We start from the raw sequence: 26,679 nt of genomic DNA on the forward strand, positions 1-26,679 counted from the left end.
AGCCAACTGACTGAAATTCTCAATGATGGGTGCTTATCAAAATGGGAACGAGCAGGGTTCGAAAGGATAGGAGATTTGCTCCTAGAAGATCATATTGCATCGTTTGAGGAGATTCGTGCCGGAGTTATTATAGGTGCCAGAGATTTTTTTAAATATCTGCAACTAAGGAATTTCTTATTGAGAAGTTTGGGGGGGGCGTGGTTGCATTTTTTAGGTTATCCCAGCTTGGGCTTTTAACAGGGGAAGTTAACTACACGATCTTACAAGTATGTGGGTGTCTAACGGAGGGGATCCTAGATGACCTTGGAAAACATTTTACCAAGTGGCAGGAGAAGCTATATATGGACAACTCTGGGTTCTTGGAATCTTTGGCAATAGGATGTACATTATTACTATGTTCATACAGCTTACATACCACAGCATTATTATCTTGCTTCGCCTTTCAGACAATACAGAATCTCCCACACATTGGCTCAAAACACTGCGAAGTAGGAGACATAGAACACAACAATACCTAGAAAAGGGTTTTATTGTACAAAACGCAAAGACTCTCTTTTTCGAGTAAGGCTTGGGGTTTATTTATGCAAATCTCTCTAACAAAAAGATTTTTCCATGATGCCAAATGCACAACATTCAAATACACATAGAGATATATATCTAATTATATGCAAGCAATAATAACACACTTGGTAAATGCAACAGGTAAATGCATGAATAATACTAAGGAATAAATAAGCAGCAAATAATATGCTGGACGTCCTACAAGAGATCAGAAAGATGTTTACACTGAATCACAAAGAAAACACTCAAATGATTTAAAGCACTGGCCACACATCACAATGGCAACAATCAAAACTCAAACACCTCAAATGACAACAGCCACTGGTACCGCGCCTCACAATGGTCATAATCAAAACTCAACACTTCACCTGGTGCAAACACAGCATTTTAGCACACTCTTGACCGGGGCATTCAACAGCGGCGGATAAGAGCCTCTGAAGTAAATGTGTCCGTCCCCATTTGGATTCCAAAAACCCAGTTTCTAAGTCAACAACCGTCGGCTTTATATTCTCAAAATACACACACTAGAAGATTCGAGAGTCTTCCTTCTGTCTAGTGAATGTATAGGACCATGAGCATACACAGTAGCTGCGCTTTGCAATACAATTTGCCACATTACTGGGGAATCGTGTCTCTGGCACTTCAAACACCACCCGTGGACTTTCTATTGGGACCTGCACCAAATGTTCATGCAAAACTGCAGTTTATACCACTTGACCACATTTGCTTCTTCCCATTGCATTTGAGAAAATTAAAAATTAAAAATCACATTATGCCTTATTGTCATCTGCCCAGCTTCTGTCAGCGTGTAACAGGACAAAGCATCTATGTCTGTCCTGTATCTGTCACAGCACCAAAACACACAAATAATTGTGTCTGCGTAGTGTCTGTCAGAACACGAGTCAAAATCAACAGTCTGCCCTGTATCTGTCACTGTGCAAGCAAAATATTCTCCAGCATTTGAAAATTTTACTCGTTTTTCCCACATACTCAAAGTAGCACATTGTCCCGGAACTGTCACACGTAACTCAGTCTCCTTTCTGTATTGGCCACACGTTTAAAACACATTGCACAATCTCTTTTGCAGATTCAAAAGCATATTGCAGATTCAAAAGCATATTGCTACATTTCTTTTTTCAAAATAGCGACTCTCCAGGTAAAGCAAGGTTTGTCATTCACTGACATGTCTGATTAATAACTGCAACCAACAATCGCTAATTCTAACAGACTGGTTTGTTTATCTTCCTACATGTTTACATTTTCTCGGTTCAAATTAATTTCTGGCTGAGGAACGTCCTCAAAAAAATTATTAAAACCTCTACGAAACCTGCAGATTAACTAGCACCATTTCTATGTCCACATTTTTCACAAATGAATCACTCTGGCTATCTGAACAGCTTGCCAAAGAAAACCGCTTTGGAGCTTGGTAAATTTTCAACTCTTTTTTCAAAGAGTTGTTTTATCCTAACTGTCTCTGCAACTCACTACATTCTTTTTCCAATTGTTCACATTTTTGATACATGGTAAGCAATGCATTCAAAATGACACCACTACTTGTGTCTGAAATACCAAGTTGTTTTCTCTCTTTAAGCTTTAAGAGAGGCAATCTCCCACTCAAATGACTCAGTTGGCATCTGGGACTCTGTAACTGAAAACATAGGCATTTTAGAGAGCATCTTCCCCTTTTAAAATTGCACTTTTTCGAATCTTCGAGTGATGCTAAATGTCTTGCTTCGCCTTTCAGATAATACAGAATCTCCCACACGGTGGCTCAAAACACGGCGAAGCAGGAGACATAAACACAACAACACCTTTAGAAGAAGGTTTTATTTTACAAAATGCAAATACTCTCTTTTTAGAATAAGGCTTGGGGTTTATTTATGCAATGTTCTCTAACAGAAATACCTCAAATGACCACAGCCACTGGAACCACGCATCACAATGGCAATAATCCAAACTCAGCACTTCACCTGGTGCAAACACTGCATCTTAGCCCACTCCTGACCGGGGGATTACACAGCCGTGGATAAGAGCCTCAGCAACCAGGGTTCTGCTGTAATGAAGTAGACGCGTCCGTCCCCATTCAGATTCCAAAATCCCGGTTTCTAAGTCAACAACCCTCAGCTTTATAATCTCAAAACACACACACTAGAAGATTTGAAAGTCTTCCTTCCTGCGCCAAAGGAATCTTACTAGGACTGGCCAGCTTCCAAACAAGCATTCCATGACAGGAAGGAATTTCCACGTCCCCTCTACATTCTCGAATGTTCCATTATCTTGACAAAGCTCACGAAAGCCTTCCAGGATACATTAAACAATCTCGCACAAAAACAATCCTTGAACGTGATTAACCCAAACAACTTGCAAGCGTGTCTGTGCACGCAGAAAAAGCTCAAGCCAGACAGAGTCAGAGTTTAGGATGACAGGAGGCCATGTTAAAGCCAATAGTAAGAACTTATTAATACTACCAATGTACAACACAGTGCACATTTGTGCACCGCTGCTTATAACACTGCACTTCGAGACCAAAAAGTACATTCCACACCTCTCTCTCTCTCTCTCTCTCTCTCTCTCTCTCTCTCTCGCTCTCATGCTTTCAAATGCTCATCCCACACGTTCTGTTCTTGGCAAGGCTGTTCTACTCTGTGACAGCTCCCACTGAAAGAGTGCAAGAGTACAGGAAAGAAACCTTTAAGAGAAACAAGGCATATGCAGGAGGTCGTATATTCAGGCTAGGATAAAATAACACCCCAAAGTCAATTAAAATAATGGTAGTCAAAGGTCATCGCAGGGTGTCGGACCACAATAGTGCCTCTAGCACTACAATTATAAAACAATCTTTGATTTATATTTTACCTTCTAAAATAGCTAAAGGGGGTGGGGTTGCTGGGATACACTGCCCTTGATATCAGGATTTAAGAGCTGATTTGGTTTATATGTTTTGTTCCTGCCCCTGCCTCAATACACTTAGATTAGATATCACACTATTTTTAGGGGAGATCCTCAAGCTGAATCTCTCTCTGACCCCACAAATTATGTTGCTGGGGTTAGATGAGTCGATATCAAGGACAGGGGCCCAGCTTATTGCAATGGCAGTTTGTAGGCTTTGTACAGCCTCAGCATGGCTGGATCCCCAACCTCCATCATTCAAGCAATTGAAGGGGTTCTTTCTATATACACATAACCTGGAGGTTGCACTCAACGAGCGTAAGGGAAAGAAAGCCAAACCAAAAGGAAGGAAGATCTGGGGGCCACTTTCGGACTGAATGATGTTCCATAATTAAGCCAAGTGTGGCTTGAGTGAATGTAAGCTGCAGGGAATGATTTAAAGTTGTTTGGTCGGCTTATGAGTCTAAAATGATGTATTGTAAATCGCAGTTGTCTTTTGGTATCATTAATTTCATACTTGATTAAAAAAATGCTCTTTTCACATTTCTCTTTGTGAAATATCTTGGATTTATGTTAATTTTGTATAGATCTCAGTGGACATTGGACCACATCGGGTTCATGCAATCTCCATCCACCCTACGATTCTAGTAGTCGGTCTCATGCAACACTTGATTTGTGATTGTCCCGATACTCTCAGTAAGAATACAAAACTATGATGGATGGAATGCTTGAATTAATCTCAGCCACTGGTACTCACTCAGGCCACATTCCAGTCCATCGTTATTTTGAACATTATGCCACCTCAGTTTGAATCCTGCTATATGCAAATTAGTGTTGACCGTATTGCAATAGGAGCAGTCTAATCCAAACTGCCAGGCCAGGTCCTCCCTGAACCGGAACACTAGCAATCCGGACCAGTTTCACCCGATACTCTCAAGGATAACAAGGCCTTGGCCAACAAAACCATCGCCTAGATTGGCACAATGCAGATACTGTGTTGTTGAGAATACTTTATTCTTGCAGCAGATTTACTGTTCATTCAGAAAAAGTGAAGGGTGCAAGGACAGACAGATTACACCTGCACGTCTTGCTCTCCAACTTAACTTATCATAACCTCCCTCCCTTAAACCTAGTTATCCCCATGGATCACCAATGCCGCCTGATAGGACAGCCAATATCATGGCAGTCCACACATATGAGGATCTTCCACCATAAACTCAGTTGTCTGAAGGGGCATGAATTGTAATCGTAATCACTACGAACTCAATGGGATTCATAACTACTGTATCAAAAATAGTTGCTATCAATTTACGTTAATGCAAAATCGCAAAATGCTATTGTGTGATACTTTACTGCATAAAAGTAGAAAATAAAATATTTTTGCACTCCCACAATATTATTTCTCTAAACATAGAAATGCGCTGCTAGTAATGCTCTTAGATGTTTTTATGCAGCATTGAGTGGAGAGCCTGAGGTGTAGTCACAGAAGTGGATTTATGGCCATCAAAATTTCACTTCGAGTAGACGAACAAAACTCTTTGAACCATCCATGCTTACAAGACACCATCCAGCTGATCATTGGTAACACGAGACGTGGGCAATTTTACAAACTGAAATCATTCAGTGAGCAAGCTCTATTGTCCTATCTCTCTACACGCCTCTAACCTTATCACTGCAACCTGTTCACGGGAGATATGTTGCATTTTAATAGATGTACTTTTGAAAAAGATACCCTAACAACTCGCGAAGGAGATACAAAAGTAGAGCCTCTATTTTTAATTTAAGCAATTAAAGTCAGGAGAACCTTATGAGCTGAACTGATTAGAGTGCATATCTGCCAGATCTCTACTAGTTGCAAGGCAGGTGCTTGCCAGGGTTTGAGCACCATGCACACACTTGGAAGTGATGAGACTAGAGATGACTTTAGCTGATGATGGACATGCAGCGAGGAAAGCCTTAGTATCGAGAATAGGAAAGCTATTCAGAGAGTGTGTGACCCGATTCACAAACCTAATTGTGCATCTTCTGACTTAGTTGTGCAGATAGGTTCCATTAGCAGGGCTCTCGTAACTGGTTTTAGTCATACATTTCTGAAAAAGTTTTTTTTTTTAGCATGGAATTCTGCAATCTACATTAATGTTTGGAAAAGCGTGTTAGGGACGGAAAGCCAGAAACATCTTGCAAATGCAGTTCATGCCGGAGCACCAACAAAAACTGAAAACAAAACCAACCGGCATGGCTATTGGTCTTTTCACCAAGTATCCAAGGACTTCTGGTGAATGAACACAGTATTGTATGGGCAGCTTTAAATGTGTGAATGGCAGGGATATCTAATAGAAGATGTCTAGAGTAAGCCTATATGTGAAGAGAATGCATAATGAACGGGCAATGTTTCACAATACCCAGGTTCGAGGAATACCTATTTCATTGCTTGTCTTTTCTTTCTTCACCAGAATGTCATAAACAGCTTTACTCAGACAGCGCAGTCGGATCGATGTGCCTTTTTTGGCAACGTGGTCATTGGTCGGGATGTGACGGTGGAGGAGTTGAAGCAAGCATACCATGCAGTAGTTCTGGTGAGTGTGGGTGGTCAGCACTATGTAAGGAGAGGGACAACCGAAACAATTCACCACAACTCATGGAGGGCCTAAATCTCAAGATATGGTTTTCTATGTTGGTGCATAAAACGCGGTGCTAGTATTTTGGTCTGTTTCTGTATTAATTTCCTAAACATTGCAAGCTGTGTGGGGGGTCTATAAATTGAGTACTATTGAATTGGGGGATATTTAGTTACTTTTAGTGGTACTGAGAGGTAAAAACCACATCAGCACGTGCTATATGAGATGCGGTTTATTTAAAGAGGACATTGAGCTTTGTGGAAGGAAGCAAGGAGGGGATTATGAGGAGAACTGATGGCAGGTCTTTCTTATTCCATTACCAAGAGAGCTGGCTACACATCACAATTTATTGGATTCTTTATGAAAGTCTTTTGCATGGAAACTTTCCCACACTCATGCTTCCACTGAATGAACACTGAAAATTGTGGATTTTTCTCTAAAGCAGGCAGCCCCATTGAGTAGCTCGTGAGCTGCTGGTAGTTCTCCAGCTACCTGTAAATAGCTCTCCTTTAGGCATTCTTAGAGCGAATTTATAAGCTAATGTTTGGGGAAAAATGGTTGAATTTCAATTTAAATATATTCAAAGTTGACACTTCAGTGATAAATTGGTGCTAGGGCACTGCAACCATGGCTGTCTTGTATTATCCATGTAGAGCCATTCCACATTGTTAAAGCTTTTTTTTTTTTTACATCTCTACTGACAATCAAGCTTGATGAACTGAGGCGATCACTGCTGGTAATCTTGCATATAGCGGCCACTAATGTAATTGTGCCTGATGTGGTCACTATTATAACACTAATTATATCAGTAGCTCTGGATGATTTTCATTCAACATAAGTAGCTCCTAACAGAAAAGGTTGGAGACCTGTGCGCTAAAGGTTTAGTGTCTTTATTTTTAGTGCACATTATAGCGTTTAACCCCTTAAGTGCTGCCTCGGTGCATTGGCCGACGGCAGCACTACCTCCCCAGTGCTGCGCACGACCATTGGACGTCCATTCAGCACTAGTTCCAATGGACAGGCAGCACTGGGGAGGAATGTTTAATAGCATCTATGAGGTTAATTTGATGTCTTGTTCCAATCTCTTTCCTCTGTTGGTAACCACTTTTCCTCTCAAGTTAATTTATTTGTTTCATTCTCATTTCCTAATTCTTTCCATAAGAACTTAGTTTCGAGTTTTCTTGTTTCCTTTTTTCTGACTGGTGGCTCTCTTTTCCTGTTTAGTGTTTTGGTATGTGGCATTTAATTTAAATCTGTGTAACCTACCCACATGTCTAAGGCCGGACCTCCATGCATTTGTTCTTGACATTGAATTGTTCTGACTCAGACAAACCAATCCAGCCCAGGGAAACTTTCTGTGCGCTCACTTGGGTTAGGGATTTTCCCAGGAGAAAATATATCAGTACACAATGGGAATAACTTTTCCATGTATGAAATTCTGTGTTTTCCTTCTTTTGTTCAAACATCTGTCTTGTGAGGCCTACTTGGCTCTTGGGCATATTCCTGCTGGCTCTTGCTAAATAGTTAGAAATGGAAACCTCTGAGTGAGTAGAGAAGAATGTCCTCTTTTGACGGACTTTACTCCCAAAAAGAAAGGGGATGTGGAACAGTGCCTGTATTGTTGATTTAGCAAGTAGGAGGCCTAGGTTCTAAACTAAGCTTCCCACATTATCAAATAATGTCATCCAATGCAACTCATATTATTTATCTGTGCTCCAGGTACTTTTTTTTATTTTGCAGATAGTTGTAGGGGTTTCTAATCTCTCCTTTTGGACCAGCACCACCCATTTTATCTCTGTGACTTGGGCTGAGATATATATATATATACTTTTTCAGTACCTCCTTGTGAAGTAATCACTTAGCTAAGAAAGATGGGCTAAGTAGTAATGCTCTGCTTACTTACTGGTGACCATCATTAACCTCTTTTCTGTCCTTCGTCGTCAGAGTATTGAACTAATTTGTTGTTCCTGGAGTACTACAGATACATATTTTAGTGTGGAAGATTAGGTATAGCTGACCATAATATTGTGTGCCAGCCAGTTATTATTGGTTGATTGCTAATCCTGTTCCTTATGTGGAATCATATGAATTGATTGTATATTCAAAGCAGTTCTGCAGCCTCCACTTGTAAGCATCTCTGTTCAGTCATCATACATATTTGCATCCTACTCCCTCGGCCATACCGTTTTTTTTTAGCGAATCAGTCGTGTTTAGAATGTAAAAAAAAAAGTAGAGGTGCTTAAAGGTAATGGGAACAATGTGAGCCCAACTCGGTTATTTACTGAGGACATTTTCATTATGCAATGCAGTTCCTTTATGAGTTACAATCATCTTCTCGTCTAACCTCATTTTTTCTCCCTGGGGAATTTTTGGAGAATTGCTTTTTGATGCTTTCCGTTGTTCGCATTATCAATTTCATCCTTTCAACATTATTTATTCATTCATAAACAAGACAGTATCACTTGGATTAAACCACAGAGAAGCAACAGGAGACTTTATTCAGTCAATAAGTAACAACAGAAGACGAACAGACCTCTTTGCCTCTTTGGGATTGCTGAGTAGGATGTTGTGACTCACTGTGTCACACTTAGAGAGACATGTCCAGCCGGACAGTGGTCTTTCCGAGATTTTACTCAAAATTCATGTATTTAAATCACACAGAGTACCTTCCAACGGTCAGCCAGTGTGGAACACAGGCCTGTACCCAGCACTTACAGACCGGGTACATAGGGTTGATGTAGACAGCAAAGATAGCTTTATAAGGCAAAGCAAGTTACTCTACCAACAATACAATTGTACAGAGTATCACAACTAAGCACTTTACAACACATAGTAATCACAGTTTAGTTTCAGTGCTAGAAAAGTCGACGGCGTTTCGGACCCTTAGTAAGTCACAGGGTGACGCCAGGAGTGAGAATCTCTACCGACTACCCGGTGCCCTGGCCTCCGACGATTACAACTTAGTAACGCGGTTCGCGCCACCCGATTGTGGGTGGACGCTGTATGCTCAATTATACCACTCATCCGACCTCTACCCTTCGAGGTTTTTACCCCGGCATTTAGAGGCTAAATCACTTTAAGGCTTTTCATTGTAATTGTCCTGATGATGGACCCTGTGACTTACTAAGGGTCCGAAACGCCGTCGACTTTTCTAGCATTGAAACTAAACTGTGATTACTATGTGTTGTAAAGTGCTTAGTTGTGATACTCTGTACAATTGTATTGTTGGTAGAGTAACTTGCTTTGCCTTATAAAGCCCTTCTTTGCTGTCTACATCAACCCTATGTACCCGGTCTGTAAGTGCTGGGCACAGGCCTGTGTTCCACACTGGCTGACCGTTGGGAGGTACTCTGTGTGATTTAAATACATGAATTTTGAGTAAAATCTCGGAAAGACCGCTGTCCGGCTGGACATGTCTCTCTAAATATAGATTGACTCTGTCTATATTTTATTTTGTTTTGAAATTATCCTATGCTTGGGACCAATGTTGTTTGAAAAAAGTATGCTCCCCGAGGTCCCTGCTGACTAAATTGGGGCCCCTTGTTGTTGTTAAATTCACTGTGTCACACACCACAGAAAGGTCGAAGAGTATGATTTTGGAGGAGTCTTCCTTGTTGAGGAGCCATAGAGTGTTGTCCATTGTCTGTAGCATGAGTTTGGTGGTGCAGGAGCTGGCCGGCACCCCACCATCCCACCACCCCACTTCCCAGTGGCAACTAAGGGCCTGATTATGAATTTGGCAGTGCAGGAGCTGGGCGGCATGCCACCACCCTTCTCCTGCAAAGCCAAACTCGATCTCTGCCCTCCCGCAAGTTTACGAGCTATCTCGTTGTCTGGTGGGCAGTCACCACAATGGGAACACCAAAGCAAGTTTCTGCACAGTATGTACTCTTAAACCCAGGCTGTACAGGAACTGGGTATACATGCACACATGAGGGCACACTGTGTGCCTCCCTGCATGCATCCCAATCACCTGTAGGGCCCCTTAGTTTCTTCACCACCATCAGTTTCATGACATGAAAACCACATTGAAGCCGCTGGCAGTGAGGAAACTCGTAATATGCTTGGTGGGGCTGCAGCAGCCGTGCCAAGCATACCTTCACACAGCCGTGCCACCACTGGGAATCTTGTATCCCTGATGGTTGCGGTGGTCCCAAACCGGTCGGTCCTCCAAAGTCTTAATATCGGTCGTACCACTGGTGCAACGGATCTATGGACCGCCAAACTTGTAATCTGACCCTAAATGCTCACTGCATTATCGGGTAGCACTCACAACAGAAGAACATGCCAGAAGAGAGGGTTTTAATTCCTGCATTATAAGTAATGACGGAGTTGAGTCCATACAGCTCTTTCATGAGCGGGCAACGACTCCCTGGAGTGGATGCAATTTCCTTTTTCTGATTGAGCAGATGGACTTATTCTGGTTGGGCATATTTAGTATATTATAATGTTTAATGTAGTGAGCCCTTTCGGAAGCTCGTCTTATGAGCGTCAGCGAGGATTTAAAATATTCCAATGGGTTCTGCTGCAAAGTCTTCAAACTTTACATATTTGGTCTTGGAAAGAAACATTATCTCCTCCGTTCTAGACTGCAGCCAACTTTGATGTGTATTTTCAGGTAGTTACGGCAACAAGTGCATTGCAGTTGTCCAGTTTAGCTCTCAGTATAGTGCATGCTAGTCTAGCTCTATTCTGCTCACATAAGACTGACTAACCCGTTCACAGGCTAGTTAGACGCTGTTACATAGTCTTGGTCCGGCCATCCATTTAAATAATTAAATTTCGCACTTTACATTTTAACTTGGTCCCTGATAATAATGCAATTTACGTTATTTTGCATTCCCAAATATGTAGTCTGTATCGACCCGTATTAATCCTTTTTTGCTGAATTGAGGCTTAACCAGTTTTCATACATCCATTTATTTTTAGTCAGAAATATTTGAATAACCCGACTTAAGTTCCTACAAGGTCTTTGCTTTGAACTGAGGAAATGTGACCTGTGTATTGTTCGCATAGATATGAAAGAAAAACTTGGGCTGAACCAGTGGATCATGTTGAGGCTGCATCAATCAATCAATCAATTAGTTTATTTGTTACGGAACTCCAACGGAGGTCCACAAAAATACACCAATACAATTAAAGAAACATGCTTTATAACAAATACAAAATTCTACTTTAAGTAATCAGCATAACATTATACATACCAACTAAACTAAAAACAGAAATTCGAATAAATAGCCAGGAATGTTTCAAAAAATTGAAATATTCTATGGCAGATCATTTCATTTGGAGGGGGCAACACAAAAGATCGGGCCTCCTCAGCAGAACGAATATTACATTTGATAAAAGAGGGTCTCAAAAACATTTGCCTTGCCCTTAGAAGTTCTGGTCACACAAATAGCACATGATTGAGATCCTGTATTTGGGAACAATACAGTTCACAAATTCTCTCCTCTCTAGGAGTTTTTTCCCAAATGCCAGTTACGTCTCTCAGGGGCAACAGGTTAGTTCTTAAAAGAAGTATTAGCCTTCTGATTCCATGTGGGACATTTCATGAGAGATAGGGCTGGGGTCTACTCCCCGTCATACTCACACAGATTACCTCATTGCGGACTTTAAGGTGACTTAAAGCTATATCTCTTGCTGTACTAATAGTGCTTCCTGACTTCTTTAGAAATGACTTCAATACAGGCTTTGGCATGGGTAAATTACAATTTAAATTGAGCCCAAATAAATGGTTTGCATGGGAGAATGATCTAAAAAAACTGATTTATCTTTTAATTTTACAAAAATTTCCAACTACAAGACGGCTCTTAGAGTGTCCTCATCCCTCCAAAAGAGGGAGTTTTCCCACCTCAGGACCGCCTCAAAGAAGAAGTATAAGAAGAAACTAAATGGAATTCCAAACGAAGAACATGTGGGGCAGCCAAGGAATTTAAATTCCAAATTTGATGGAAAAACCGGCCTTCAAAAGAGAGCCAGTAATTCCTATCCAAAACTTCTGCATCATAAGTTAATGTCGGGGGAATTTTAACCTTAAATACTGTCAGAAATATTTGAATAACCCGACTTAAGTTCCTACAAGGTCTTTGCTTTGAACTGAGGAAATGTGACCTGTGTATTGTTTGCATAGATATGAAAGAAAAACTTGGGCTGAACCAGTGGATCATGTTGAGGCTACATGCAAACATTGAACAAGAGAGCTGTTAAACTAAAGTTCTGCTGTGCCACTTAATTCAATGGCCAGGATAAATATGTGTCTCTCCAGTCAATACAGCTGTTTATTAAGTCTTCTGAATTGCAATAATTCATAATATCTGTTCGCAACATCAATACAATTCTGGAAAAAAGAAAATATAAAAGATCATAAACACATTGAACATTTTGTTTTCAGTTGGACTTTAAATATACTGGAGTTAGTCAAGAAAAATTAGAAAATATGTTTCTTCCTCCGAACCTCCTAGAGTAGGGATGAGAGGAGAGATAAAAACTTTGGAAGGCATGAAAAAGAAAAAATGGCAGTACATCGGCCAAGGAATTCTTTAAATGTGCATGCTGAAAAGGGTATTACAGTAGAACAACGGTCCAAAGCAAATTCAAAGATATACAGTAATGATAACAAGACAAGCCGTGATGAGCTGCTATATATTTATCCAAGTCCAGCCGGACATGGAATTTATTTATAGTTGAATATTAGTGTATAAGCAACATTTAAAAAAAAAAAATTGAGAGCACAATCCTGTGCTTAACTATAGAACAAAGAAGGTGAAGAATAGAGAATAGTTGTGAAGAAAGAAGATATCGCAGGCAAAAGAGAATTGAGCAAGCTGGTCGCTTTTAAATCAGTGTTACAAGTGTTTTGCCAGAGTAGTACATACAGAAATTGGTACACATTGGTTATACTGTATAACTACTGTAAAAGGTCGACATTTCGATCCCGCGCTCAAGGGTACAATGGGATCATCATCAGGACTGTACAAAATTACTATGCCTGGTAAAAACAATGATGCGCCTCCTTAGTGAGGGGCGACGTATACAAAGGTAGACGCTTTATGCTCTGGGTTCAGCCAGCTGGGGTGACCTCTAAGGTTCACTCGGTTTTTTCTTAATTATAATTGGTTATCTGTCAAAAGTAGAGACGGGTCTCATGGGCATCAGTTCGTCAATTTAATCAAACCGGCATTCACGGAGGAAAAGGATCGGGCATGGCTATCGGGTGAGTAACCCATGCGTAGAGGGCAGCGGTCCTGGATAGTGCTGGATCCGCGGCGTAGAGGAACGATGTCCGCGCATAAACGACTGGCAGGTGCCGATATCCCGGCAGTCGTGCCCGATCCTTTTCCTCCGTGAATGCCGGTTTGATTAAATTGACGAACTGATGCCCATGAGACCCGTCTCTACTTAGCTAGCTGGAATCTCCATGCTGAGTTATTTATTAGAACTTGTTCAGGCAGGTTATCTCGTCGGCGTGTCTCAAAAGGCATTTTTTCAATGTATTTGAATGATCAATGGACACGCCTCTGCCGTCGTACTGTCTTACCATGGTGTATATGCAAAGATTTCTTGAGTGCTCTTGTGGTGTTACCTGGGTTGACTCCTGGTTTCTGTTATTACTTTGTTGATTAACTGGATCTTGATAAATGTGTGATACATTTCTGTGTGATTATCTGATCAAGTAATCATTGAAGTTACTTCACCTACCTGAATATCTGTAAGTATTAAATGGTTCTTGGAGAGTTGTGTAAGACGGGGGAGCATTATTTATTTGTTGTGCTGTCATATTTTGATGCCTCGGACTTGCTACCTGTGACTTTGACATGACAGTGAGGTGTGTCTGACGTTGGTGTTGTACAACTGTAATGAGTAACCATTGAATAATTAATGGTTCTCTCTCTCTCTCACTCTCACTCACTCTCTCTCTCGCTTTCTCTCTCTTTCCTCCCCAGTCTCTCTCTCTCTCTCCCTCTCCCTCTCCCCCACCCTCTCCCCCTCCCTCTCCCTCTCTCTCTATTTCTCTCTTTGAGTTACCTTCCTTTCATAGCCCAACATTCTAATCAGAAACTTGTACTTGTTGTGCGTTGAATCTGTATTGCATCTCTGAATTTGCACTAACTGTATATATAGTGTTACTACTGCAGTTATGCTTTTATTGCCATAGTATTTGAACTGAAGCCCATTGTACCAAATGTATCATATTCGCAAGGATGAAGTACTGAGTCAGCTCTGCTAGGAGTTGCATCGCATCTGTGCCTTCACATTGCTTGCACGGCTCAGCATGGACTTCTTAACACATTGCGCTTTCTTGCAAGCTTTAGTAAAGTGAATTTGTTGTGTAGCTGCTTCATCAACAATTAGTGCTTCTAGCAGCTAGGTAATGGGTAATACATTTTTGGGCAGTGCCATCAGTCACAAGTATATGTTAAATTGTACAGCTCCCTTTTTTCAGTAAAAAGTGGTGGTTTCTGCGTTGTGATGGTGTCTCATCAGTGACAGCTATGTGATTTTGTGCCTTCTAACAGAGCTATGGTGCAGAGGATAACCGACTCCTTGGGATTCCTGGAGAGGACCTTCCTGGGGTGTATTCGGCTCGCTCGTTCGTTGGGTGGTACAATGGCCTACCGGAGAACCAATCCGTGAGTTCTTTTCCTATTCTCTGCATAGATGTGTCTGCAATTGAGCCATGGACTAACTGATCATCCTGATACCGAGCATGTAGCACTTGTCTTCACTCAGGAATGTAGCTAGTTCCCTTTATTGCATCTGCGCACAAACTTACAAAGCATTGATCTGTTTTCGTCTAGGAATATGGTTGAGTAGTCTCTACATGTGAATTTCCACAGCAGTAAGGAATTCTTTAAGGTTGAATTTTCACCAGCGGTGTGATGGACACTTGTTTTATTAAACCTATTTATTCAGTGCCCACTAAGCCACAGCGTTCAAGTGGTTTCCACAACTGCAAAAGTCTAAAGAGGGAAAATGATGTGCACAGAATAATTATAAATCACATTTATATACGCCGCATTAGCCAGGCAAATTGTAAGAAAACAGATGGTCCTACAATTGACACCTAAAGTGGAAATAGGGATGGTAGGTAGCAGGCAGATTCACAAGAAATGAACTCCATACTGCTCTAGCGCTGCAGCCCTGTGAATGATTCAGGTAAGATTTTCTTTTAAGTGAAAAATTATCATCTTTAACCAAAGTATATTTTGAGTGTTGCCCTCTAGAGATGATTATTCTATGAGACAGGTTATTCTGGCGAGACAAGTGGTATTGCCATATGGGCTAAGTTGCCTGCTTACGACTTTTCCTGTCTTACGATGATGATGGCGGTAGTGGAGAGGAAAGGGAGTTATTATGTGGTCATACATGCAAGTTCTTTTAACCGGTGTGTCTGCTGAATGTAGCACAACGTTTAAATGAATGACGTATGACTTGGGTGAGGCGTGAGTTGCCAAGTGTCTGGACAGTTATTCTCAGATACTCAGACACAATGTAATACTGTTACTTTTTTCAACAAATGAAGTTGACTATTGCAAAGCCACTAAAGATTTGAGATCTTGGTTCAAATAAATCCAAGTCATTTGATTTTCAGGCGGCATGAATGTAGGAGTAATGCCATTGACAACCAATGTGTTGTTGGACTGGTACTTAGAAGGCATAGACGCAGACCAGTAGGAGAATTTTCTTTTGCAGCCTAAATGTTTGTGAGAAATATGCATCTAGTCTATGATAGTTTATAGGCAGCTGGCAGGTGCCTGATATTCTCTAGAGAGTGTCCTTTGAGTACTGTGTGACCTGGGAGATCATGACACAGAAAAAGTTCCCCACTAGATGAACTTGAAAAGTTACAGAGGTTGAAACGAAACGTGGGGAACAAGATAGGGGACTAGACTAGGCCTGAGGTGGATTCACCAACTGTCAAATGATCAGCTAGGTCAGACCAGTGGGTCTTCATAACAAGACCCCAGGATCAATCAAGTCAAATGCCTCAGGAAGATGCAAGAACTCCCCCGATGCTCCCCAACTCCATGTCTGTACCTGCTCCTGAAGAGGTCCCATCTTGGCCCTTGTATGTCTCACCAGTCTCCTCAAATGGCAACCTGTCTGCACCTGTGCCTGAATGTCACCAACTGCGACCCCAAATGAGAAACTCATCACAGTTCTGAGACCTTGTAGATCATCAGAAGCATCATTTTCTGCAGATGGGCCTACTGGCGTCTCTCTGTCTCTCAAACGTCTGACTTCTCACGCTCTCTAAAGCGACTACCTCTGATTTTCATCAAAGGACCCTTTGGTTTGCTTAGTGTCATGAGGATCAAGCCAATTTCATCGGTCATTCTTAATGGACTTCTTACTTCTTGGATCTAACCAGGGTTCCTTGCCTCTTCTGTCGTTAATGCACATACTTAGCTTTTCCAATGTCTTCTTAATGAGTTCCATAGCCTCTGAGACTGCATTGCATATTGTGTTGTCTATCGTTGCCCCAACACTCTCTTAAGGCTTCCAGCTAATAGAGAGTCACACTCCTGTTACTCTCATTCCTGGGAATCATGTGGCACATCTTTGTTTTCCTTCACATCTTATGCTCTCTGTGCAATGCTAAATATCTATTCCTCTTTTGCTTTTGTTTCAAACACTATAGTTGTGAGCACTGAGCTATATGGCATGCTTCTTTACTCACACTACACAAATATCCCCCTTTAGTTTTAATGCTCATTATTTTTAACAATACTCTTAGTTGCCAGAAACCATTGTGGAGCAATGCGATACTAATTTTCCCTTTATTACCACTGGTGAAACTCTCTAAATGCTTTGAATATTCTTATTTCTTCTAAATGTAGAACTTAGGCGCCATCTAACAACCGCAATAAATGCATATCACTTGACCCTGGAGAAGCACAAGTCTTGAGAGTGTCCCATTTGGGGCCCTAGATTCTAGGAGTCCGGGAGAAAGGCAGACAGACTCTCTCCTTTCTGCTACGATGTAGGAGTTGCTGGTCTGCGTCCTTCACTGTATGCCACGACACACCGCTTGAATGGTCCAATGGGCCTTTACTCCTCGCCAGCGCTCTGCCCTTCAGCAACCCCCCCCCCCCCCCCCCCCCAATAAGAACCAAGCATTGGCAAGGCATATTGGTCTCAGCAATGCGTTTCAGCATTGCATGGCCGGATGGGAATCGTTCCTGCGGCAGATGCAGCACCCAAGCGCTCTTGTGTAACCACGGGTATACATGAACAAGGCATCCCAAATTAAATTGACCATTTAATAGAGCGCAAAACACAATATGAAATGTTTCAATTCCGCTTAACGAGTGCGGCCCAAATTACCTAGCAAAGTCATGATACTTAATTTGTTCACCTCTCAAGCACAGAAGGTACCATCTGCCTCAGTGCAATCCATGCTTGTGTCTTGCATGTTACACACACATGCCTGCTACTGGCACTACCCTACTGAGCTATCTGACTCACTACACTCATCACGACAAACAGTCATCAAAATGCCAAAATGATTGCTTGCGCAGATTCAAATTCAGGAATCATTTATTAAATCTAGTCCCTCTTCCTACTACATGCTGTTTTGTGGGTCACTGCTGTATCTATCCGGTTTGACATAAACATGGAATAGTCTGACCATACTTTCCTTACAGTCAGTGAATTTGCCCGGTTCCCGGACACTCTAGTAGTAGTTGTGCACTTTACAATCCATCGATCCATCCCTCCATCCATCCATATTTACAACGACCACCTAGATGTCAAGGCCATTGCAAAAAAGTGGTAAGCCAGCTTATTAGGCGACTATACTGTTATCACTGGGTCATTTGGCTGGATCCTGTTGAGGCTAACTCGGCCTTTGGACGTTCTGAGGTTGATAACATTAATCCTTTTAATTTGTGTAACAGTAATCAATTCTTGCAGTTGTTAGAAATGACAGCCTTAAAGTGTTATGTAATAGTACTGTATTCTTTTGTTCCACTGTTATTATTATGGTTGGTACGGGCTTAGATACCCTGCACTTGCAAAGTGCCCCTTTGGTACCCCTGGTAGGTTGCTGTTTTCAAAATCTGACCAATGTGAATTTACTTGGGTGCTGGAATCAACATTTACCAAACCTACATCTCAAAGGTCAGTTGCTCTCTGTTGAAAATACCTTTGTTTCTTTTATCTTGCAATAACCCTTTTACTGATCATTTGCTTTTGACCTGTAATCCTGCAACATAAACCATGCTCTTGCCTATGTACTGTGCACTTGTGTTTTCTAAACAACAAAACAATAACTATACAGATGCACTCCAGCGCCTAGAAGTGCAGTTAGTGGCGTGGGGCACTTTACAATGACCATCCAGTGAATCGAAACAAGCCCTTCCGGCAGCCTGTTTTATTAGTAACCAGTGAGCCCGTTATGACGTGTTCCTGTTTTTTTAAACTATCTCTGGAGTGGGGAGGGGGCTGAGAATCGGTGAGTTAAGGGCAGCTGCAATGCCGTTTTTATGTGACCTGCTAGGGAATGGAAGGGATTGCTGACTAACCTCTAACATCCGGTTGGGACACTTTGATCTCCGTGCTAATTCCGTTCCCTTGTAGGCACTTGTATGCCATTTTAGTGGAGATGCCTGGCTCTCTGTTCCATATTTGCAGTTTCCATCTTTTATGAATTTTTTTGTTTGTAGTTTTCCCACATTTAATTTAATTAGTGTTTACTTTACCCTACCCCCCAAAGAAAACAAAAGACTTTCAGCCCCTCCCAGGAGGCATATGGGGGCAATAGCCCCTGATCTGTCTTGCTGGGGGGGTGAGGGGGGGGGGGGGCGAGGGGAGGGGAGGGGGAGGGGTTAGAAACCCACTAAGTGCCAGGCATTTTTTTTATATATATAGGTACGGATGGAGGCTGCCCAGAATGGGCATGTCAATGCCCCCACCCCTAAAAAAACAAATGCTACAGGGTTTCTGCCCCCCTGGGAGGCAGATGCGGCAATAGTGCCTTAACTGCATCCCCAGGGGGGGGCAGAACGCCCACTAGCCACCAGGGATTTCTTTTCTTTAAAGTTCGGGGTGGGGGCTGCCAAGAATGGGCATGCCAATGCCCCCACCCACCCCAAAAAATATGCCACAGTCTTTCTGCCCCTTCCAGGAGGCAGATGGGGGCAGTAGCCCCAGATCCCACAATGCACCAGCGATTATGCTGCCTTTTTTTATACAAACACAACAGGTGATGGACCGAATGTGGATCAATATCACACACTCAACCCAGTCCAAGGATCTGGGCCCAAATCCATCGTTTTTTTGCACTCCACACCACCCTGGGTTAGACAATGGCGATATGCAAATCAGCTCTGACCCTGTGCCCCATGGGAACAGTCCAGTCCGAACTACAAAAGCCATGTCCTTCCCAGAACGGAATCAAGCATACGAGGACCGGACCGGTTTCGAGGTAACACCTCTCATCAGCCCGGCTAGCTTGACTCCAGTGGTGTGGAGTGCCTGGGACCCACGTCTGGGCATCCCCAGCGCAATTAGGGCGGAATATGCAAACACAACAGGTGATGGACCGAATGTGGATCAATATCACACACTCAACCCAGTCCAAGGATCTGGGCCCAAATCCATCGTTTTTTGACTGGGTTGAATGTGTGACATTGATCCTCATTCGGTCCATCACCTGTTGTTTTTGCAAACTCGCTATAAGTGTACTGGGGATGCCCAGACGTGGGTCCCAGGCACTCCACACCACTGGAGTCAAGCTAGCCGGGCTGATGAGAGGTGTTACCTCGAAACCGGTCCGGTCCTCGGATGCTTGATTCCGTTCTGGGAAGGACATGGCTTTTGTAGTTCGGACTGGACTGTTCCCATGGGGCACAGGGTCAGAGCTGATTTGCATATCGCCATTGTCTAACCCAGGGTGGTGTGGAGTGCAAAAAAACGATGGATTAGGACCCAGATCCTTTGACTGGGTTGAATGTGTGACATTGATCCTCATTCGGTCCATCACCTGTTGTTTTTGCAGCCTTTTTTTATACGCCGGGGTCGGGGTTGACCAGAATGGGCATCCCAATAGCCCTGACTCCCCAAAAGAATAGCTACAGTCTTTCTGCCCCCCTCAGGGGCATATCCGGGCAATACCCCGATTTCCCCGCTCCCCAGGGCGGCAGAAAGCCCACTAGGCGCTCACTTTTTTTCGGAATGTGCCTACCTGTGGAATTTGGGTCCTAGCTCTGCTGTCACCTAGGGAAACCTAGCAAACCTATACATTTCTGAAAACTAGACACCCAGGGGAATCCAGGATGGGGTGACTTGACTGGCTCTCACCATGTTCTGTTACCCAGAATCCCTTGCAAACCTAAAATATTGGTTTTAAAAAAAATACATTTTCCTCACATTTCTGTGGTGGAAAGTTCTGGAATCTGCGTAGATCCACAAAATTCCACCCACCCTGCATTTGCCAAAGTCTTCAGAGAAAAATGGTACCTCACTTGTGTGGGTAGACCTAATACCAGCGACAGGACACGGCCCAAAACGCAATGTGGACCCACCACATTTTCACAGTGAAAACCGACCCTTTTTTTGCAAAGTTCCTAGCTGTAGATTTTGAACCCTAGCTCTGCTGGCACCTAGGGAAACCAATACTTTTTTGAAAACAGGGTACCCAGGAGAATCCAGGTTGGGGTGACTTAACTGGCTCTCACCAGGTTCTGTTACCCAGAATCCCTTGCAAACCTAAAAAATTGTCAAACAAAACACGTTTTCCTCACACTTCTGTGGTGGAAAGTTCTGGATTCTGTGTGGATCCAAAAAATTCCATCCACCCAAAAGTCTTCTGAGAAAAATGGTACCTCACTTGTGTGGGTGGGTCAAGTACTTGAGACAGGCAAGGGCCCAAAACATATTGAGGCAACATCAAAATTACCTCTCACAATCCAACCTGGTTTTGCAAGGGGGGTCCGGTGAGTTTTTGGCCCGGGCTCGGCGGCCAACTAGGGAAACCTACCAAATCCATGCATTTGCAAAAACTAGACACCCGGGGGTATGGCTTGCGTGGGTACCCCAACATTTCCTTAATCAGAATCCCCTGCAAACCTCAAATTTTGTTGAACAAATAAAAATTTTCTCACATTTCTGTGTGATAAAGTTGTAGGATCACTGGTCTGACACAAATTTCCTACTACCCAGCATTTCCCCAGGTCTCCCGATAAAAATGGTACCCCACATGTGTGGGTAGGCATAGTGACTGTAACAGGAAATGGCCCAAATCATACTGTGAAGACTTCAACATTACCTATAACAAAACGACCTGGTTTTTGGGGTGGGAGGGCACCTGGGCTTTTGGCCTCGGGCTCACCGCCATGTAGGGAAACCCGCCAGACCCACACATTTCTGAAAATTATGCACCCTGGGTAGTCCAATGAGGTACGGCTTGTGTGGATCCCGCAACGTTTCCCTACCCAGAATCCCCTGCAAACCTCAAATGTAGTTGAAAAACCCACATTTTCCACATATTTTGGGTGGAATCACCATACCTGCACAAATATCCTACCCCACAGCATTCTCCTTAGTGTCCCGAGTTAAATGATACCTCACTTGTGTGGGTGTCCAATGCAGAACTGGCTAAAAACATATTTTAAAGAAAATGCAGCGCTTAGAATTGTCAGCGCTATACCCTAAATCCCTATGTTTTGGGCTCTTCCCAGTCACAGGCCCTTGCCCCACCCACACAAGTGAGGTATCATTTAGCTCGGGAGACTGAGAGGAACGCTGTGGGGTAGGACATTTGTGCACGGTGATTCCACCCAAAAATATGTGGAAAATTTGTTTTTATCAGCTAAATTTGAGGTTTACAGGCCTTTCTGGATAGGGATCCACGCAAGCCGTACCTCGCTGGACTCCCCCGGATGTCTACTTTTCAGAAATGTGTTTGTGGGTTTGGTAGTTTCCCAAGATGGCCGTCGAGCTTGGGGACAAAAACCCAGGTGACCCCCTCCACTGTAAAACCAGGTTGTTTTGTGATAGGTAATTTTCAATATGTTTTGGGCCCTTGTCTATCACGGGTACTTTACCCACCCATGCGAGTCAGGTATCCGTTTTATCGGGAGACCTGGGGGAAGGCTGGGTGGTAGAAAAATTGTGGATCGACGTAGATTCCAGATCTTACCCAAAGAGAAATTTGAGAAAAATTAGATTTTTTCATCAAAATATGAGGTTTGCTGGGGATTCTGTGTAGGGAAACGTTGGGGATCCAAGCAAGCCATACCTCCCTGGACTCCCCTGGGTCTATAGTTTTCAGAAATGTGTGGGTTTGGTAGGGAGCTAAACAAATAAAAAGGTCTTGATAGCCCGTCTAAACTGAAGGAGCTCATCGATGGCCCGGATTTGTGGAGGAAGAGAATTCCACCAGCTCGCTGCCAGGACTCCAAAGGAGCGGCCACCAATTCTGCTCAACTTAAAACGCGGGACCACTGCTAAGTTCTGGCCTAGCGATCTAAGAGTGCGAGAGGGGACATAGGGGATAAGCAGTTTCTCCAAGATTTGTGGGGAAGTACCCTTTAGGATTTTAAATGCAATGCAGAGAACCTTGAATCTAATCCTCTGCTGTACAGGGAGCCAGTGGAGAGAGCGCAGGGCATTGGACACCGAGCACCGCCTAGGCAGACCTGTCACCAGTCGGGCCGCAGCGTTTTGAACCCGCTGGAGCCGCAGAAATTCTGACTGGTTAACCCCCGCCAGTAGGGAGCTGGCATAGTCCAGCCTGGACAGCACTGATGCTTGGACCACCAGCTGTCTTGTGGGTGCATCAAAGAATTTGAGGATGGGTCGAAGTCCTCTGATGATGCCATAGCAAGAAGCCGCCACCTTCTTGGTATGACAGATGAAACTCAGAGAAGGATCAAGCCACACACCCAGGTTTTTCATCTCTGCCGCTGGGAGGGGAGTCACACCCAACTCCGAAGGCCACCATTTGTCACCCCACAAAGCCACCTGTTTACCAACCACCATCATCTCGGTCTTCTTGGTGTTTAACTGGAGACAGTTGGAATTCATCCAGTTAGCCACTTCCCGCAGACCATCACAGAACCTGGGAGCCTCCAGGTCTGAGTCCCCACTCAGTGTGACCGCCAGCTGCGGTCATCTGCGTAAGAGACCATGGCCAGGCCCCACCGCTTGACGACCGCAGCTAACGGTCTCACATACAGATTGAAGAGAGTCAAACACCTCCAGAGATAAGGGGTGTAAGATAGAAAGACATTCCCCCTCACCTAAGGTGCGACCAACCTGCTCTAGCATTAGGGAACCCGTTGGAAAAGTGTGATAGATGGCTTGCACTTTTTCATGGAAGAAAGAGGCCAAACCCTCACAATGTGAGTCTGAGCATATTTCCACTGCAGTTGCTCTCTTCGCCATCAGGTCCTTTAATACTTTAAAAATAAGTTTCGATGGATTGGCAGAATTCTGAAACTGTTGAGCATAAAAGGAAGCTCGAGTTTGACACACTGCCCCGTGGTAGATCTTGACCTTGGCAAGATAACATATCTTCAGATCTGGGTCGTACGACTTCCTCCATAATCTTTCGGCCTGTCTACAGGCCCTCTTAAGAGATGCCAAGGAAGTGTCATACCAAGGACTCGGCTCCTTCCGATGACACTTGGACCAACACATAGGAATCAGAGAATCGAGGGCACCAGATATCCACTCACAGAAGGAGTCGTATCTACAATCGACCTCGGTGAGCGGACCTAAAGGAACCTCCTCGAGCAGATGGTAAAAATCCTCCAGTCTTAATTTGTTCCAGTGTCGTTTAAGAACAAGTCTGTCCTGAGATAGAAAACGAGAGTCAGACAAAACAAACTGGTTATGCAAGGGGTGTCACCTGGGTTTTTGGCCCCGGGCTCGACGGCCATCTTGGGAAAGTACCAAACACACACATTTCTGAAAACTAGACACCTGGGGGAGTCCAGCAAGGTATGGCTTGTTTGGGTCCCCACAACGTTTTCCTACCCAGAATCCCCTCCAAACTTCAAATTTAGCTGAAAAAAGTCACTTTTTCCCAAATTTCTGTGTGGGAATGTTCTGGAATCTATGTCGATCCACAAATTTCCTAACACCCAGCGTTCCCCCAGGCTTTCCGATAAAAATGGTACCTCACTCGCGTGGGTGGGTCAAGTACCCGTGACAGGCTAGGGCCCAAAACGTTTTGAGGAGACATCAAAATGACCTATCACAAAACAACCTGATTTTGCAAGTGGGCTCACCTGGGCATTTGGCCCTGGGCTCGGCGGCCATCATTGGAAACTACCAAACCCAAACATTTCTGAAAACTAGACACCCGGGGGAGTCCAGCAAGGTATGGTTTGCGTGGATCTCCCAACGTTTTCCTACACAGAATGCCCCGTAAAGTTCAAAAAGCCGAAAAAAATTATTTTCCACATATTTTGTGGTGGAATCACCGTGCCGGCACAAATGTCCTACCCCACAGTGTTCCTCTCAGTCTCCCGAGTAAAATGACGCCCCACTTGCGTGGGCGGGACAAGGGCCTGCGACTGGGAAAAGCCAAAAACATAGGGATGTAGGGTGTAGCACCAACAATTCTAAGCGTGTTTAAAAACAAACAAAAAAGTTTTTAGTCAATTCTGCACAGAAAACCGACACAAGTGAGGTATCATTTTACTCGGGACACTAAGTAGAATGCTGTGAGGTAGGACAATTGGGCCGGCACAGTGATTTTACCCCAAAATACGTGGAAAATGTTTTTTCAGCTAAATTTGAGGTTTACAGGGGATTCTGGGTAGGGAACCTTTGGAGGATCCACGCAAGCCATACCTTATTGGACTCCCCAGGGGGTCTAGTTTTCAGAAATGTGTGGGTTTGGTAGGTTTCCCTAGATGGCGGTGAGCCCGGGCAAAAAAAACATGTGCCCCCCCAAAACCAGGTTGTTTTGTTATAGGTAATTTTGAAGTCTCAACAGTATGATTTGGGCCATTCCCTGTTCCAGCCACAATGCCTACCCACACAAGTGAGTTACCATTTTTATCGGGAGATTTGGGGGAACACTAGGTGGTAGGAAATGTGTGGATCCATGCAGATTCCAGAACTTTCCTACACCGAAATTTGAGAAAAAAATGTTATTTCAGCTAAATTTGAGATTTGCAAGGGATTCTAGGTAGGGAAATGTTGGGGGAACCCACGCAAGCCATACCTTGCTGGACTCCCATGGTGTCTAGTTTTCAGAAATGTCTGGGTTTGGTAGGTTTCCCTATATGGCCGCTGTTTGAAATGGCGCTTTTGCAGGGTTATCCCCAAATTGTTGCTTCTTCCTCCATTGTTTTTCCTGACCTGTGGTTGTTGGCAATAGGACTCTGGGCAATTTTCCACTGCTGATCAGTGCTAAAGTGCATATGCTCTCTGTATAAATTGCTATTATGATTGGTTATCCATGATTGGCAGATTTGTTTCATCAGTAGGTCCCTAGTAAAGTGCACTGAGTGTGCCAGGGCTGGTGATTCAAATGCTACTAGTGGTGCCTGCAGCACTGATTGTGCCACCCACTTGAGTAGCCCTAAAACACTGTCTCAGTCCTGCCACCGCAGTGCCTGTGCGCAGTTGCTAACAGCCATACTGACCTGGCCAGTGTCCCCACTGGCCAGGCCTAACCCTTCCCTTTCTGTGCACATTGGACACCCCTCTGGAAGGCCCAAGGTTCCCCCCTGGGCAGGGTGCAGTGTATGTGAAAGGTTGAGCATGTACTAGTGTGGGTGACATGCTCTGATAGTGAAATATTGCCAAATCCGTTTTTCACTATTGAACGGCTATCTTGCCCATAGTTTAGAATGGGGAATGCTTTGTATAATGTTTACCTGCATATCTTCCCATAGGAGCAAGATAGAAAATTGAAGTCTGGTATCCCTGAACTCAGAATTTAATAACCCATCTTTTAGAAAGAATGGTTTTTAGGTCTGGCTTTCTTGATGCATAGCATAGTGCTGCTCGCGAAGCGAGTCTTATTGTCGCTGTGTAGGCTGCGAAGTGGGACAGTAGATGCGCACAAGCTTAAAAACCCATTGCAGACAATGGGTGTGAACACGCGCTTTAGCAGACATGGGCGGTGAATGCGCACGTCTGTTCTCGCACTCTCCCACGCTTTCACTTTCGCGAGGGAGTGCGCGAGCCGCAGACCACGCCAGTATGGTAGAGGTTAGTTAGCTCACTGTTTGCTACTTAACTCGCTGTTTTTTCTCTGCACGTTTTCACGGTGCATTCATGCCTACACACTAGAACTACACTGGGTGTGGCTCTAAACAGTAAGGCTGAGCCCTTGAACAACTAAAACAACCACAAATGACAATACTGATAACCATTAGAATGACTTTGCAAGGCACTAGTCAAATGTGCCAAGTTAATCAATAAAGTTTATTTCTTCCGAAGTTTATTTCTTTTTTCTTTTTACACACTTTTTTTAAAGAAGTGAAACCTCGCCATAGGTTAATACAAAAATACAAGAAAACAAATATTCAGAAATTGATCTATATACACCCAAAAATCACACAAAATGTTCCACATCCATTCAAACACTGTTCACACCCTCAACCCACAATTCTTCACTCATACTGCACGATCACACTCA

The 26,679-nt window shown here is 43.5% G+C and overlaps 1 protein-coding gene across 1 annotated transcript in view; it reads left to right on the forward strand.

The window, feature by feature from the left end:
* FDXR (ferredoxin reductase) overlaps nucleotides 1-26,679 on the forward strand; it is a 418,834-nt gene that overhangs the window by 66,411 nt on the left and 325,744 nt on the right. The window contains exons 4-5 of the mRNA XM_086930805.1: nucleotides 5,904-6,026; nucleotides 14,588-14,701. Of these exons, the coding sequence (XP_086786931.1) occupies nucleotides 5,904-6,026; nucleotides 14,588-14,701 (237 nt within the window). The remainder of the gene's footprint in view (nucleotides 1-5,903; nucleotides 6,027-14,587; nucleotides 14,702-26,679) is intronic.

The sequence above is a fragment of the Lissotriton vulgaris genome, chromosome 7 (genome assembly GCF_964263255.1).
Source record: "Lissotriton vulgaris chromosome 7, aLisVul1.2, whole genome shotgun sequence".
NCBI classification, from domain to species: domain Eukaryota; kingdom Metazoa; phylum Chordata; class Amphibia; order Caudata; family Salamandridae; genus Lissotriton; species Lissotriton vulgaris.